This window comes from Propithecus coquereli, unplaced genomic scaffold (genome assembly GCF_000956105.1).
Source record: "Propithecus coquereli isolate 6110/MARCELLA unplaced genomic scaffold, Pcoq_1.0 Scaffold223, whole genome shotgun sequence".
In the NCBI taxonomy this organism is placed as follows: Eukaryota; Metazoa; Chordata; class Mammalia; order Primates; family Indriidae; genus Propithecus; species Propithecus coquereli.
This window is the reverse complement of record NW_012147523.1, coordinates 5,434,798-5,451,744: the sequence shown is the minus strand read 5'-3', so window position 1 is coordinate 5,451,744 and position 16,947 is coordinate 5,434,798. Positions and strand designations below refer to the sequence as shown.

General features: G+C 40.3%; 1 protein-coding gene across 1 annotated transcript in view; it reads left to right on the top strand.

Annotated features, from left to right (window-relative positions):
• The first annotated feature begins 1,495 nt into the window (after positions 1-1,495).
• Positions 1,496-16,947, top strand: part of ACSM6 (acyl-CoA synthetase medium-chain family member 6) — a 25,847-nt gene continuing 10,395 nt past the window's right edge. Inside the window, exons 1-9 of the mRNA XM_012644965.1 lie at positions 1,496-1,600; positions 1,741-1,953; positions 3,893-4,103; positions 5,334-5,541; positions 6,846-6,989; positions 8,042-8,198; positions 9,021-9,103; positions 11,055-11,178; positions 15,622-15,702. Coding sequence (XP_012500419.1) covers positions 1,762-1,953; positions 3,893-4,103; positions 5,334-5,541; positions 6,846-6,989; positions 8,042-8,198; positions 9,021-9,103; positions 11,055-11,178; positions 15,622-15,702 — 1,200 coding nt within the window. The 5' untranslated portion in view covers positions 1,496-1,600; positions 1,741-1,761. The remainder of the gene's footprint in view (positions 1,601-1,740; positions 1,954-3,892; positions 4,104-5,333; positions 5,542-6,845; positions 6,990-8,041; positions 8,199-9,020; positions 9,104-11,054; positions 11,179-15,621; positions 15,703-16,947) is intronic.

Here is a 16,947-nt window from a genome sequence, read left to right as displayed (position 1 = left end):
CATTAACTGTTGATGTGTCTGTGAGGGTGTTTCTGGAGGAGATTGGTGTGTGAGTTTGTGGACTGAGTGGGAAAGATCCACCCTCAATGTGGGTGGGCACCTGCCAATCAGCTGGGGAACCAGATGGAAGAAAAAGGCAGAAGAAGGACAAATTCATTCTCTCTCTCTCTCTGTCTCTCCCCACCCGCCCCTGCCGCCCCCCACTTCCTGGAGTTGGGACACCCTCTTCTCCTGCCCATGTCAGAATTCCAAGTTCTCAGGCCTTAGGCCTCAGACTGAGAGTTACACCACAGATTCCACTGGTTTTGAGGCTTTCAGACTTGGACTGAGCTATGCTACCAGCGTCCCTGGTTCTCCAGCTTGCAGACGGCCTACCATGGGACTTCTCAGCCTCCATAATCCTGTGAGCCAATTCCCCTAATAAATCCCCTCTCATATATCTATATCTATTGATAATCTATATCCCCTATCGCTTCTGTCTTTCTGGAGCAACCTGACTACAGTTATTGCCTGCATATGTTCAGACTTGAAGAAGAAACAAATTTATTATTTTGTGTCTTTGTCAAAGCAACCAAACCTATATCTAACCAATATACCACGATAGGGAATTTATTCATCTTAAAGGCAGTGGGAAGTTATTGACAGGATTTGAACTAGATAACTTGTTGGAATATTCTAGTTCTAATGTTAGATATATTTATGATATGTTAGCATCATCAAATTGAAACCATTCATCTCAAGTTTCTGGAACTAGAATAAGTCAACCCATCATCCAAAGCCAACATTATTTTATTCTCTCTAGTGATTGAAAACATGGATGGGAATTGTGATAAAGAACACCAACCCCCAGTAACAAAGTTACATATCACATAGTTATAAAAATATAGTTAAAATCTCAACAAAATAATAAATCTTTCATATTGTATTGGAAAAATACTGTGACCCCTTTTAAGCATATATAATCAACACTCCCTTTCAAATAACCCTTGTAGATTTTGCTAATTTGTGACTTAAAGGTGTATCGTCGCTCCTCAGCTGGGCACTGGGAGGTCTGGCTCCCTACCTGAATGTCACAAGATTTCCACCTACTCTACCTTAAAAGGCAATCCCTAGAGGGCCTTAGATGTGCCAGTTGATAAAATAAAGCCTGTCATTTTAATGGGTTAAAGAGCAAGGGTGTGGGATTACCTCTCCTGGCTGATGAGCAATTCTCTTCTCCCTTTCTGTAGTGCAGGATTTTGCAAGCAACAAAATCTTACTTAAATTCTCTATCATCTTCTTTTTCACCACACTTGGCAGAGTAGTCTGTGACCTATTTCTCCTGACATTATATTAAAAAGAAAGACATACTTGTTGCTTCAACTTAGCTCACAGCCCAGAAATCCCATCTCCTATAAGCAAAGGAGACTGCCTTTTAGTATCAGGAGCAAATGAAAGTGAGCCAGGATTTAGTTTGTTCCAGGGCCAAGAAAGTGCCTCCCTCCTCCCACCTGGCAACTAAATTGCAAGAGGTAATCAGTTCTCAAAGGAGACGGAAGGCTACAGCTGCACCATCCTACCAACATCTGAGGTCCCTCCATAGAGGCTTTTCTTGGAACTGGTAAGTATTTGTGCTCATGTGTTTGCTCATATTTATAAGGAGGTTTGTTCGCCTTATGGATTCATTCTCAGCACTGCACTCTCAAAGATTCTCCCTCCGAGCTACTCACCTACTCCCTGTCTTTCCCCCAATTTACCTAGGCAATTCTCTGTCTGACCCAAATGCTAAGCCAGGTTCAACTCTTCTCTTTGGTCCGGTGTTCAAGACTGGGATGTGGACCCTGTTGCCAACCAAAGCGAAAATTTGCTGCTCAGACCATCAAATATTCTGGCTCCAGGCTCCTAGGCCAAGCAGTTCCCCAGCACTTTAATTTTGCAACGGATGTGCTAGACCAGTGGTCCCAACTAGAAAAGGTAAAACTTTTTGTTTTCTAACTTTGAAATATTGGCCAAGGCCAGCTGTGTAAGCTGTCCAAATATCATGAGATTCAAATCCTGTCTATGGCTTGCACTAGAAAGGACAAATTATAGCAAAATGACTGAGAACAGGCTTGAAAGTCAGATGGATTTGTGTTGAAATCGTGGCTCTGACACTAAGTAACCGTGCAACTGTTCCGAACCTTGGTTTTCTTATCAGTAAAATGAAGATATTAATGGTGCCTGTTTCATAGCGTTGAGAAGATTAAATGAGATAATCAATAAAAGTGCACAACACAGGACTTGAAAGCTCATAAACACTCTATAAAAGTTAGGTTTTCTTATCACTAGCAATATTATTGTCAGAGTGATATGATTTATTTCTAATCAATAAACGTTTTGGGATATCTCCTAACACATAAAAAATTTCAGAGACCAAACACAAAAAGAGCTAACGGTATCTACGGTATCTTTTCTCTTTTTTTTTTTAAGCAAAAGATAGCCACAAAGTGCCGAAGGGTGGGAGGCAGGGAGTGCCAAAGGAAATAAGTGTGCATCTGGATAATGGAAGTTAGAAAGATTTGGTGAAGAAGTGGTATTTACTGCATACTGAAGAATGAGTAGAATTTCAACAAAAGACATGGAGAAAGATGCTCTAGGCCAGGACAACTGAACAGCAGAAAGAAAGCAGGAGGAATATTCACAAGCAGTTTGGCTGAATGCAGGGCCATAGAAAGGAGTATTGAATTAGTAGGCAAAAAAGGCAAGAAGCGGCCTAAATTTGAAAGGCTCTGCTGTGTGGAGTTGCCTCCTTCATTTCATTCTAGACCTGGGAACAAGCCATTTTAACTCTCCAATCCTCACTTCCTCCGTCTATCAAATGGGGCTGGTGGTGCTGGCAGGAGAATCCAGTGCTGGGCGGGAAGGGGGAGCGGGGAGCAAGGTGAGCACTGTTAGCACATGGATGGCTGGTTGTCCTTGCAGGCCCCTCTCTTCCCCCAACCCCAACCTGACCCTCCCCTCCTCCATCACCTCCTTCGAGGGTGGGGAATGCCTCCCCTCCACCCCGGCGCCAATTCTGTCTATTGTAACGAGAGGTCTAAAACTGTCAGAACAGGGTAACCCTCAGAACCTGGGTTTCTCTGGGGTAGGTGGAAAAAAGAGAAGAAAAGTGAGAGAAAGAGATGTAGGGAGGAAGAAAGTTGTAAAGGAAGAAAGAAATGAAGTTAGGGAGGTAGGAAAGAAAGAAAGGAGGAAGGGCAAAGAGGTGAGAGGAGAGAGAGACAAGACAGAAAGGAGGAATAAAGGAAGGAACGAATGAAAGAAGGAACGGAGGGAGCGAGAGAGAAATGAACCTTATTTCCTGCCATCCTCAGGGAAGAAAGGAGGAAAACCTGTGTCATTTGGCACAGAGGAGAAGGCACAATCAGAATTGGAGATACTTTGAAAGTTCCAGGTATCTTTATCCGTGCCTTCACTAAACAGTACTGGAAAACAAATTATTTCCCCCTCAAAAATTGCCCTACTAAAGAACAAGGTGCAATGAGCAATAGGTATATTTTGGGGCAAGAATGGAACCAGAATGGGCTAGGAGGAGGGCACTCTTTCTTTACTAACAGGCACACGCCTTGAGAAGTCTTTGCTAGCTCCCTGCAGGGCCGGTTTCACCACTCCACGGGCCCAGTACTCTCGGGAGGTTCTTCCCTTGGCTCAGGCCTGACATTAAGCTGAAACCTACCAGTGCTGCCACTACATATTTAATGAAGTGTAAACATTAAATATATTCTGCCAGTTAGGAACAGTCTATGCATGCAATGCCCCAGGGATCCTGGCCTCTCTTCAAGATCACTTGAGGATGGTATCTGACACACAGGGCCTCCAGTAGCCAGTGTTCACGCTGACTAATATTCAATATTTTGAACATCATCCTGCCCAGGATGGACTCAGGGGGCCTTACCCTGCCCTCTGGGAGGTTGATGCCAAAGGAGAAGAAGACAAATGGAGCTTTGAAAGGATGGCTTGTCTCTCCCAGAAGGCAGCCAGCATCCTCTCAGACACCTGTGCCCTTGGCCGCAGAGACCAGCTGATGATAATCCTGCCCCCAACAGCTGAGACCTACTGGATTTGCCTGGCCTGTGTGCGACTGGGTAAGGCATGGGACAGTGACTCCCTGGGTTGGAGGCTCATGTGAATTCCAGCCTCAATCATTCACAGAATGGAGAGATGTTATAGGGATCTCCTGGTACCTGAATTCTTCCCACAATGTGGGGGTCTTTAAACAGGCCCAGATTTGGGTCCACCACTTACCACCTATATACCACTATGCCTCTCTGAGCCTCTGTTTCCTTGTCTATGAAATAGAGACAGTGAGAGGAGCAGTCTTAGAGGATTGTTGTAAAGATTAAATAACCCACACAGAGTGCTTAGCTATCTTGTAGGCCATTTATCATCTCAAGGAAACAGACCTCTGTCCAAACATAGTCAACATCAAAGTGGAAGACTGAGCAAGCACACCTTGCCTTCTCTGGGCCTCAGTTTGCCCATGTATAAACTAAAGAGTGTGGAAACATCTTTAAAAGGCCTAAAGGAGTCCAGTATTAGAGTCCTTGAGAATCACCCTCAACGAGCCTGGGATCAGCTTTTGGATTCTGCTGGGATAGAGCTACTGCTTCTGGACTTCCCATCCATGACTCTGAGGCTCACTCCTCCAACACAAACACCACTAGTGGGACATGCCTCAATCATAAGCCACTTCACAACAGAGACAAAGGAAGGATATTGGAAAGGAGCCCACCCCTAATATCATTCCTCTTTGTCTGCTGTGGTACCTGACTTTTTATCCTTAGTCTGGAGACATACATTTTTTGGTAATTTGGTAATTTGGTAACGTACCCTGGGATGGGCCAAACTTACGTCGTTATGAGTTGCCACCACTGGCCTAGCCTATTGCCTTTGCCTGCTAACCAGGCTGCCACATGAGAAAACCCTAAAAGTGAGTCAAAGAGCGGTGTCCTAGAGGATGCCAGCTGTCAATTGTGTGAGGCACACAGAAGACAGGAAGGGAGGGAGCGCTGCCCTCAAGCCTACCCAGGCTCCCAAGGCTTTCCCAGTTCCCAATGGACTGAGTTATCCTGAGGGACAAATGATCTATATCTGAGAAAGGACATGGACCACTTCCGTCTGGGCCACCGGAAACTCTTCCTATGTGATGTCAAGTTACACAAAGTGATTTTCTTGGCCATTCCAGCATAGAGTCTACAAGTACCAGTCCAAAAGGGGGGCTTTCATTTGTACTTAAAATACCTAAATTTTTTTATTGATGGCATAAGCCATCTGCTTAAAAGATATTAATGAAGCTTCTTCTGTGGCCTTTTCAGGAATCACCTTTGTGCCTGGGACCCCCCAGCTGACCGCCAAGGAAATTCTCTATCGATTACGCATGACTAGGGCCCAGGGCATTGTGGCCAATGAGACTATGGCCCCAGTGGTGGACTCTGTCATGTCCGACTGCCCCGCCTTGAAGACCAAGCTCCTCGTGTCAGATCAGAGTTATGACGGGTGGCTGAACTTCAGGGAGTTGATTCAGTAAGTGGACACTGAAAATGAAATGCCTAAATTAAGTAAATGTCTGATTTTGGAAGATGGGATGATATATAAGAAGGTGGTGTGAGTGGTCAGAATGGGAAGCTGGACAGCAATTTCTAGTCCTGAAACCAGAGTGTGCTCCAACACAAGAATCCCTGGTCTGGCTTACAAGTTTCCAGTCTGAGTGAGAGTCTCATCTCCTGATTCATACTTGAGGGTGCATTCTGGAAGAAGGTAAAAAAATAGGTGATAGAAATATAGATGATCAATGAACACATTAAAAAAAACAAAACAAAACAAAAAACATTTATCCTCACTGGGATATGGTTAAAACAATGAGATGATGCCATGTTCATCCTCAGGTGAGTCAAATAGTCCCTCCTTGTCCATGGTTTTTGAGAGAGAGGGAAAGAAAGAGAGATATCACATTCACATAACTTTTATCGTAGTATATTGTTATAATTGTTCTATTTTATTATTTATTATTAATAATAAATAATATTTATTTTTATTATTTATTAATTTCTTACTGTGTCTAATTTATAAGTTAAACTTTATCATAGCTATGTAGGTATAGGTAAAAACATAGTATAATATAGGGGTCAGTACTATCTGTGGTTTCAGGCATCCCCTGGGGTCTTGGAAGGAATCCCTCATGGGTAAGGGAGGACTACTATATTAAGTATGATAATTATAAATGTCGTCTCTAGAGGGCAATATTTCAGCATTCAGGGATATAAAAGAGACCATGACAGGCAAAGTCCCTGCCCTCATGAAGCTTATATGCTAGATAACAAAATGGACCACAAACAAGAAAACACATAAATGATCAAGATAACACAGGTTGCAAAAGAAGCTCCAAAGTAAAACAAGTAAATGAGATAGAGTAACCCGATGTCTGTGGAGATGGTTTTATTTATGGGATTATTTTAGATTTGGTGGCTTCTGAGGACAGGACATTTAAGTTCAGATTGGAACACCATGGAGTCAGCCTTTTGATGATCTGTAGGAATAGTGTCCTTGGCAGAGGAAACACTAAGGTAAAGGACCTGAGATGGGAATGAGCTTGACCTGTTTGAGGAGCAGAAAGAATATCAGGGCACCTAAAATATGGTGAGTGAGGAAGAGAGTGAGAGGGGAGGAGTGAGGAGAGCAAGGGAGGGGGAGACTGCAGTGGGCCCTGTGGGTCATGCAGGGAGCAGTCTGGGGGACACTGAGGGGAAGGACTTGATTTGACTGACATTTAAAAAACTCACTCAGCTGTTGTGTGAACAACTCAGTGTTGCCTCTTTTGTGACTTACAGAGTTGCCCCTCCAAAGCAGACCTTCATGGGGACCAAAAGTCAAGACCCAATGGCCATATTCTTTACCAACAGGACAATGGGAGCTCCCAAACTGGTTGAGTATTCCCAGTACGGTTTGGGAATGGAATTCAGCCAGGCTTCAAGGTACAGTCCTTGCATAGTTTGTACAGGTCTAAAAGCTCCTCTCTTTGGAGTAAAGGGAGAATGTCATGGAACTAAAGCTAAGAAAGAAATTTCTTACTCAAGACTGCAGAAATTGTCAATATTGAGAGAAGGCTGAAAAGTAGGATGGGAGGGTGTCCACAAAAGGATCAGAAACAAATTACTATAGAACAAAAACTTAAGAATTTGTGAAAAAAAGAGAAAGAGCAGTGAATCCATGTAGCTGGGGAGGGATCCAGGGTGATTACCCAAAAAACACACTTATGTTGTAGTTACTTGTTCTTCTCTACTTCTATAATTGGTGAACAATTACGTTGACCACTGTATGTAGTGATAAATATAGAGGTGGAGTCACAATTATATGGGGTCTGGATTCTAAAGTCAGCCTCTAAGATGAAAATTACATGTCATCACACTACCCCTTTTCTAAAAAAATTATTTAAATAGCTCATGGATATTGTACCATCTCTTGGCTAATCCAATTTTTCCTCCAGCACTGAAGCTGATTTCAATCAGATGTTTGAACATCTGATGAAGTGATTGGCTTGCATTTGTTTGTGTTGGTTTGTCTTCCTAAGATAAGTGGTTGTGTATTGTGACTCCACACTCAAGTTCTCTTAGCAAACTTTACCCAAGGGTCCCTTAGGGGAAATAGGTATATGTGTTGTCTACCCTCATCTCAAAGTTTTTGACTCTCACGAGCTATAATGGCCAGCAGAAATCAGGTACAGGATTAGAATAGGAGAAACTGAGATCATTTATTTATTTAATCCATTAATTAATAAAATTGCCTACTGAAGAACTTCTAAGGCCCCCTAAAACCATGGGACCTGGAATGCAATGTCATGACAATTAATACAGATATTGATAGAATTTAAGGAGATTCCACTGGACTCATGGTCCCATAAATAGTCTTTGCTTGTTCTCATTTGAGTGGTCTCTGTTTATCTCCACAAGTTAGTGCTTAATAATAGCAAGTATTGTTGTTAGTACCAACAGGAGAGAATTCAGGTGTTTTTCTTATTTCTCTTTAGACGGTGGATGGACCTCCAGCCAACAGATGTCTTGTGGAGTCTGGGTGATATCTTTGGTGGAACTTTATCTCTGAGCACTGTCTTGGGAGCTTGGCTCCAAGGAGCCTGTGTGTTTCTGTATCACATGCCAACCTTTTGCCCTGAGGCTGTTCTAAATGTAAGACCAGTTCCTTATGTGGGCTGTTTGAGACAAAGGCCTGCGGGAGACATTAGCAGTGGCCATGACTCATGCCTCAAATGGGGCAAATAAAGAAATGAATTTGGAATGTAACCTTGACGTGAAGATGTTCTCCCTACTTCTGGGAGAAATGCCCTCTCACTTTTCTAGGCCATTTGGAATTAGGAGGACTTGGCTACTTTAGTTGTAGCACTGAAAAACTTTTAAAAGGCAATAACGACAACGAAGAAGATGATAATATTTAATATTAATAGCCACTACCATTTATTGACTACTTACTGACACTTCATGTATGTTATTTCATTTCATCTCCCCAACAATCCTGGAAGTAGGAACTGGGAAAGCTAAGGCTCAGAAAGGTTAAATAGCTAGCCCAAGGAATAGCAGAGATGGAACTAGGAATCAAACATTCATCTATTAGACTCCAGAGCACAATCTCTAAACTGCTTTGCTATTCTCTAAACTGCCTCCGCAATCTAGAATTTTATTGCCAACATCAAGGTTTATTATTCAAAGCAACAAATATCTAAACAAGGGAGTTTTAGGATCCAGAAGTAAATGGCTAGCTGTGTATCCACTCGTTATTGGATGATTAACATGATAACTCTTAGATTTGGATAGCTAAAGCTAAATTCTCTTCCAAGGCTGGAGGGTGAGGAATCGCTAAATCCTGAAGATAAAGGATTTACTCCAGCTGAGTCTCAAAGTTAGATCTTTTTCCCTGGACATTTTCCCCCAACAGTCTCACTGTCTTTCCCATCTTCACATACATATTTGGTTTTTCCTTCCTTTCGGGCCCAGGCCCTGTCCAGGTTTCCCGTCACCACTCTATCTGGAAAGCCAGGAATGTACCAGGAATTGCTTCAACATAAGCATTTCGCCAGGTAAGAGAGGATCTCTCAGAAGGGAGTCCATTTCCACCCACAGAATGAGAATAGAAACCCTCACTTTATTGAAGTAGATCTAATTCTATCCTTCATTAACATACCATTCTTGTTGCCATTTATGACAATAACTCCATTAGGGTGTGGGATTTTTTATTCCCTTGTGATTTTTGAAGTCTCTATCTTCTAGCCCACAGGAGTCCAGAATATAACATTTAATTGTAATCAAAAGATTGGGTTAGTTTAATTAACTTATAATTACACTTCCCTTTAAGAAGATAAATAGTAAAGACAAATATATTACCCATAAAAAAAGGTAAATATTAAAGACAAAGACTACTTCCTCTGTTGGATATAAATCCTTCTAGGCCGTTTTAAAACAAATTTGTATCTATAGCTATCTATCTCCATAGAATTATATTATAATATTGGTGAGAAATTATATACATGGTACCATACTGTTTATATCAAGGTGAAACTTTCATTTTTCATTCCACACTGTACCTTAGATCTCTACTCATGATAATGTGTATATCTTTAATCTTTGCATAGTGTTCCTTAGTATGAATGGTGTTTTAATGAGCCAAGTACCTATCAAAGATATTTGGATCTTTTCCAAGCTGTTGAAATCAGCATCTTTGCTGATTAACATGATAACTCCTAGATTCCTACGAGTTATCCTAGATTCCTAGGAGTTATCCCTAAATTCCTAGGATTTCTAGGATAACTCCTAGATAACTCCTAACATGATAACTCCACATATCCTAGAATTCTCTAGGGCACTCACTGAGAAGTAGAATTGTCAATCATCATCAATAAAGATTAATGAAATATCACAGGTTCCAAAGCATTGTATCAAGCCTTAGAATTTGCTAAATAATCAACTCTAAATTTCATTTTAGCTGTGTGAAGAAGGATGTATATATTACGGAAGGAAGCATTTATGGTAGCAAACAATACCAGTGTATTAAATTGTGATGACATTAAGAAATGCCTCGTTTGTTGGCATTTTATGGAACAGTTAAAAATAGTTGCATTCAAATACAGCTTATCTCTGTTAATCAACATGTCATCACAAGAAATGTCCAGATTATTTCTTATGTCTTTAAAAGAAAAGCATTTAAAAATTTAAAAATAGTCAGCTCTCACTTGTACCCTGAAATTAATAATACAAAGGCAATGATGCAATAATATAATGATGCCTTTGGAATTAATTCAGAAATAGTTCTCCAATTTTGATTTTTCTTTGTCTTAGGACCTAACTAGGTAGGCAGATATTATCTAATAAAGACAAGCTACTATAAACATTAATTGACACTCCTATGTTCAAAATACACAGGGTCACTCTGCCTCTATCTGAAACTACAAAGAATTTTGCTCTAATCTTATTCCCACATCTGACCCTTCCACCATCACAAAAATCAAATACACATAAAATGAACTATGGGTTTACAAAAGGTATTCACTAGTATTCTATCTCTGCCTGGGGCCCCGTGGAAACTGCTCACAGTATCCAAAGTCTTTGAGCCCAGTTTGTAAAACTGGTGGCTCTCTTTCCATCACCAGACTTCAGAAAATTAGTTTTTGCTTTATTTTACCATTTCTGACACATCCTTCACACACAGTTCAGGCTTTGGGGGAGGTAATGAAACTCTGAAGGGTTTCTGCAGAAGGCTAGATTCCTGCCATCAGTTAGTACTGACTGATTCACTTTTAACATGAACATCTCTTGTCTAGAAGAGTAAATGAGAGTCTTCATGGAGACTGATCCAACTGGATGCCCTAATAGATTATCTAATAGAATACTAACAAGAACATCAACTACCACTTAATGAGCACCTCCTATATATTTGGCAATATCTGCATCATTTTTCCAAGACTTTTTTTACAACAGATCTATTATTGGTAGAAATATTCACCAAGTCTAAGAACAACTTTTATGCCTCTCCAGCTACAGATTCAAGAGTCTGAAGCATTGTGTGGCTGCAGGAGGATCCATCAGCCCTGGGCAGATAGAAGACTGGAAACGCATCACTAATCTGGACATTTATGAAGGCTATGGACAGACAGAAACTGTAAGTGGATGCCAATTCACCATTCAGCCAGATAACCAAATTTGTCCATTCACTATGTAAGCACATTGTCAAAGCACTAGGCACACAGTAGAAATGCAAAATTCTAGATCCTAAGCACAGGAAAAGGAATCAGCTTAAACTAGAGGGACACTTCTTCCACTGTAAGACAAAGGATTATGGGTACAGATAAATGTAGATTAGATTATAGGTTTCATAGCAGGAAGTTGAGCTAGTTTCCACTTGACAATTCCTGTGAAGTAGAGGCAATGGCATCTGATAAGAGTGGGAAAATGGTGGGCTAGGAGTCTAAGTGGAGAATGTTTAAAATTATGATTGCTGAAGATGGAAGAGAGAGCAGATTATGGAAATGAAGGAGAAATGGGTAATGATAATGGTACATTTGGGGTTGGTGAGCATTCAGTTTTAAAGTCACTATCTATGTATTTGTGTGATTTTCTCCAATATTACTCTGAAAAATAGATACGAGCATGGTGAAGGTGGACAGTTGGATTGAAACAGGGTTAAGGCTTTGCCAAGGTACAATAAAAAGACAATAGGCAAGGGAGCATCTAAGGATATTGATGAGAAAATGGCTAAAATGAAAGACTAAGGGGGAGGGGCAAGATGGCTGACTAGAGTCATCACTTGCCAGACCGTCCCGGAGGGTAGGTAGTGTTTCAGATGGAGAAGGGAGAGAAGATGCAGCTCAGGTGTGGATCATAGTAAGATGTGCTGGAGCCTGCTGGTGACCTCATGGAGGAAAATTGTGAAGTAGAGAAGGAAGAAGATAAAAGAAAAAAGGTATCAATGAGGATGGAACCCAGAGAACCTTGGGGCCCAGTGAAGGAGTAACGGGGGATCCCTCTTTCCTACCCCCTCACCTTTGGTGACCAGCAGGCTACCAAGTTTCTTGGAGGCTTTTCCACCCCCACGAGCCCAAGCACTATAGCAAACACAGAATAGTGGGGAGAACTTGCATGATCCCAGAGCCTGGACATCCTTTTCAGGGTTTCCCTCCAAAGAGAGTGACCTGAGAGCCCAGAGAGCCAGCTTTCTTCCATTCAGACTCATTCCTCTCCACCCACTGCAACCAGGAATCCACTTTGGAGTGAGAGTTTGGCGAGCAGCCGCCTGGGAGAGCCACACTGTGATCTCCGAGAGCGCCCATCCCCCCTGACAGAAGACCCGCCCTGTTAGATTAGGGTGGGTCCTCACCACCCAGCCCTGGAAGCCAAAGGAACCAAACATGGGGCATTCAGTCGCTGGGGCTGACCGAGAACTGCAGCCCCTCCCCCATCAATGGCAACCAGGAAAGCAGTTTGAGCCGAGAATTTGGTGAGTGGCCGCCTCTCTCCAACAGGCACATACTCCAGGCTGAGGTCTCCACAGAGAATAGGGCCCACACCTCTTCCCTTGAAGGACCTGCAGTGGTTCCAGGGTGCCATAGTTCTTTAAACAGATGAACAAAATTGATGGACCTTTTGCTAGATTAACCAGGAATAGAAGAGAAAGGACCCAAATAAGCTCAATCAGAAATGAAAAAGGAGATATTACAAATGATATCACAGAAATACAAAATATCATCTGTGACTACTATGAAAATCTCTATGCATATTAACTCAAAAACGTAGAGGAAATGGACAAATTTCTGGAAACACACTATCTCCTAAGACTCAATCAGGAAGAAACAGAACTCCTAAACAGACCATAACAAGCAATGAGATTGAAGCAGCAATAAAAAATCTTCCAACAGCAAAAAAAATGCCCTGGAACAGATGGATTTATAGCCTAATTGTACCAGAGCTACAAAGAAGAGTTGGCACCCATTCTGCAGAAATTATTCCATAACATCAAGGAGGAAGGAATCCTCCTTAAGTTATTCTATGAAGCCAGTGTCACCTTGATACCAAAGCTAGGAAAGGACACACACAAAAAAGAAAACTACAGACCAATATACCTTATGACTATAGATGTAAAAATCCTCAGTAAAATACTAGCAAACTAAATTCAACAGCACATCAAAAAAATAATCCACCATAACCAAGTGGGCTTCATTCTAGGGATGCAAGGATGCCTCCACATACATAAATCAATAAATGTGATTCTCCACATAAACAGGAGCAAAAACAAATATCATACAATCATATTAATAGATGCATAAAAAATACTCAACAAAATTCAGCACCCTTTCATTATAAAAATCCTCAAAAAACTAGGCATAGAAGGAATATATCTCAAAATTATAACAGCCATATATGACAAACCCACAGCCAGCATCATACTGAATGGGGAAAAGTTGAAAGCATTGCTACAAAGAATGGAAAAAGACAAGGATGCCCACTGTCACCACTTCTATTCAACATAGTGCTAGAAGTCCTAGCCAGAGCAATCAGGCAAGAGAAAAAATATTAAGGGTATCCAAATCAGGAAAGAGGAGGTCAAACTATTGCTTTTTGCAGATGATATAATCTCATATCTAGAAAATACCAAAGATTCTACCAAGAGACTCTTGGAATTGACAAATAAATTCAGGAAAGTCTCAGGTTACAAAATCAATGTATACAAATCAGTAGCATTCTTATACACCAATGACAGTCAAGCTGAGAGTCAAATCAAAAACTCAATACCATTCATAAGTGGTACAAAGAAAATAAAATACCTAGGAATATACTTAACCAAGGAGGTGAAAGATCTCTACAAGGAGAACTAGGAAACTCTGAGGAAAGAAATTGCAAGTGGAAAAATATATCATGCTCATGGATTGGTAGAATCAACATTGTTAAAATGTCCATACTACCCAAAGTGATTTACAAATTCAATGCAACCCCCATCAAAATACCAATGACATACTTCACAGATCTAGAAAAAATAATTCTATGCTTTGTGTGGAACCAGAAAAGAGCCCAAATAGCCAAAGCAATCTTAAGCAAAAGAAACAAATTGGGAGTCATCACATTACCAAACTTGAAACTATACTACAAGGCTATAGTAACTAAAACAGCATGGTACTGGCACAAAAATAGAGACATAGACTAATGGAACAGAACAGAAAACTCAGATATAAAACCATCCACATACAGCCAACTGACCTTTGACAAAGCAGACAACAATATACACTAGGGAAAAGAATTCCTATTCACTAAACGATGCTGGGAAAATTGGATAACCACATGCAGAAGAATGAAACAGGATCCATATCTCCTACCACTCCCAAAAATTAATTCAAGATGGATAAAGGACTTAAATGCAAGGCATGAAACCATAAGAATTCTAGAAGCAAATGCTGTAAAAACTCCTCTAGATATCAGCCTAGGCAAAGAATTCATGAAGAAGACCCCAATGGCAATCACAGCAACAACAAAAATAAATAAATTGGATTTGATTAAATTTACTTCACAGCCAAGAAAATAATTAACAGAGAAAATACAGGTTATCTATGAGGGCAATGTAGTCTAAGTCACCCACTTCGACTATTTCTTTATGGGAACCAAGCTCTCCAGGATGGCCCATCTTCCCTGGTTCCTGTGAAATTCTAATAAATAAAAATTTCTCCATCTCATTACACCCATGCTTGACTCATACAAGATCCAGTTCTCATGTCCTCCAAGGAAAGTATCTGTGCTCTGTTTGGGATATCCCATGTGCTGTGTGAAGTAGCTCTCAGTGTCCCCAAACAATCACCTATTTTCAAAATATTTATCTTCTATAGAAAATCTCCAAGATATACAAAAACAGATTAAATTGCATATTGAATTCTCATGTATCTATTGATCAGTTTCAACAATTATTACCTTATGGCTAATCTTGACTCATCAATACTCTAACCAATCTCAGAAATTATATTTTATTCAAAAATAGTTTTAGTATATATCTCTAAAAGATATGAAGTCTTTGAAAACAAGTATTCTATTATATTTAAAAGTTAACAAAAATTCCCTCTTATCATTAAATTTTTCTACCATTCTCATTTTTATCCACCATATAAGTCATGAATGTTTTCTTGTTTACCATTTGTTCCAATCAAACCTATACATTGTGATTAGTTGATAAGTCTTTTATATATCTTTTAATCTATGAATTTCCTCATTACCTTTTTTTTTTTTTCGCAATTTGTTACTTAAAGAAACTGAGTTTTTGGTCCTTTTGAATATTTCACAGCTTGGATTTTGCTAACTGCATCCATACAGTGTTGTTTAACATGCTCCTTTGTTTCTCTGCATTTCCTGAAAACTGGTAAATATACCTAGATATTTAATCAGATGCCTGTTTGGTTTTTTTTGTCAAGACATTCCTTAAGGCATAAGATGTTCTTCCATCAAAAGGCATATAATGTCTGGTTATTTCTTTTTTCATGATGACAGTAGCCATTGATGATCAATGACTAGATCCATTAATTCATTGCCTTTTTAAAGACAAAAACCTTGTCTGCATTTCTTTAAACAGGGTCTACTCTGTGCCACTTCCAAAAGAATGAAATTGAAGCCAGGTTCTCTGGGGAAGCCATTGCCACCTTATATTGTCCAGGTAGGAGGCCGTAGTAATGCTTATGATGGTTATTGTTAACTGAGCTCTTACTTAGTACCTGGCACTGTCCATACCACTTAGCAATGTTATTAATATTAGATTATTTCATTTGCTCATGACAACAACCCTAGCAGGAGGATACCACTATTATCTCCACTTAACAGATAAGGACATTGAGGCTTGGGAAGATTGGGTAGCTTTTCCAAGATTACCCAGCTAATAAGTGGCAATGTCCACTTTCAAACCCAATAAGTCTTCCCCCAGCACCCATATTATTAACCACAATGTAAAATAATACACTTGTCTAGTGTCCTTATTTGGCCAAATAGCAATGCCATGTTTCTTCTCAAAATTTACTCTGAAACGTTACCAAAAGTCTGGAGAATGGAAATCACTGAGCTTGATGCTGGTGGTATAAAGATGAAAGAAACAAAGTCCTACCATTTGAAGAGCTGAAACCACTCTAAAGAAGATGAGCTATATGGACAAATAATTGAATGCCATCATGAAGATCTTAAATAAATTGCTGATGCGGTTCATAAGAAAAAGAAATTCCTTTCAGCTGGAGGATCAGGTGAAAATTCTGCAAGAAGATAGCACAAACATACACATTTTTACTGCAAATCAACCACCTTGGGGGACTATACCTTTGTTTTAACAGTATTGCTTCTGCTCAAAATTATTTTAGGATAATTCTTTGGGCAATGGCCACTAACAAAAGCAATCTTATTATCTTAAAATTTATTTTTTACTCAGAAATGTATTATTCCTGGCCAAGCATGATGGATCATACCTGTCATTCCAGCACTTTGGGAAGCTGAGGCAGGAAGATTGCTTGAGGCCAGAAATTCGAGAACAGCCTGGGCAACACGGCATGACTCTGTCTCAAAAAAACAAAAATAAAAAAATTAGCCTGGCATGGTGGCACATTCCTGTAATGCCAACTACTTGGGAGGCTGAGGCAGGAGGATCACGTGAACCCAGGACTATGAGGCTGCAGTGAGCTATGATTACACCTGGGTGACAGAGAAATACTCTGTCTCTAAAAAAAAAAAAAAAAATGTATCCCCTACTTGGAGACTTCAATATCCCACTTTCAATAATGGATAGAAGAACTACACAGGACATTAACAAGGAAGTAGAAGATTTGAAAAACAATATAATACAACTAGATCTAAGAGACATCTATAGAACAATGAGTCCAACAACAGCCGAACACAGATTTTAACAAGTGCACAAGGAACA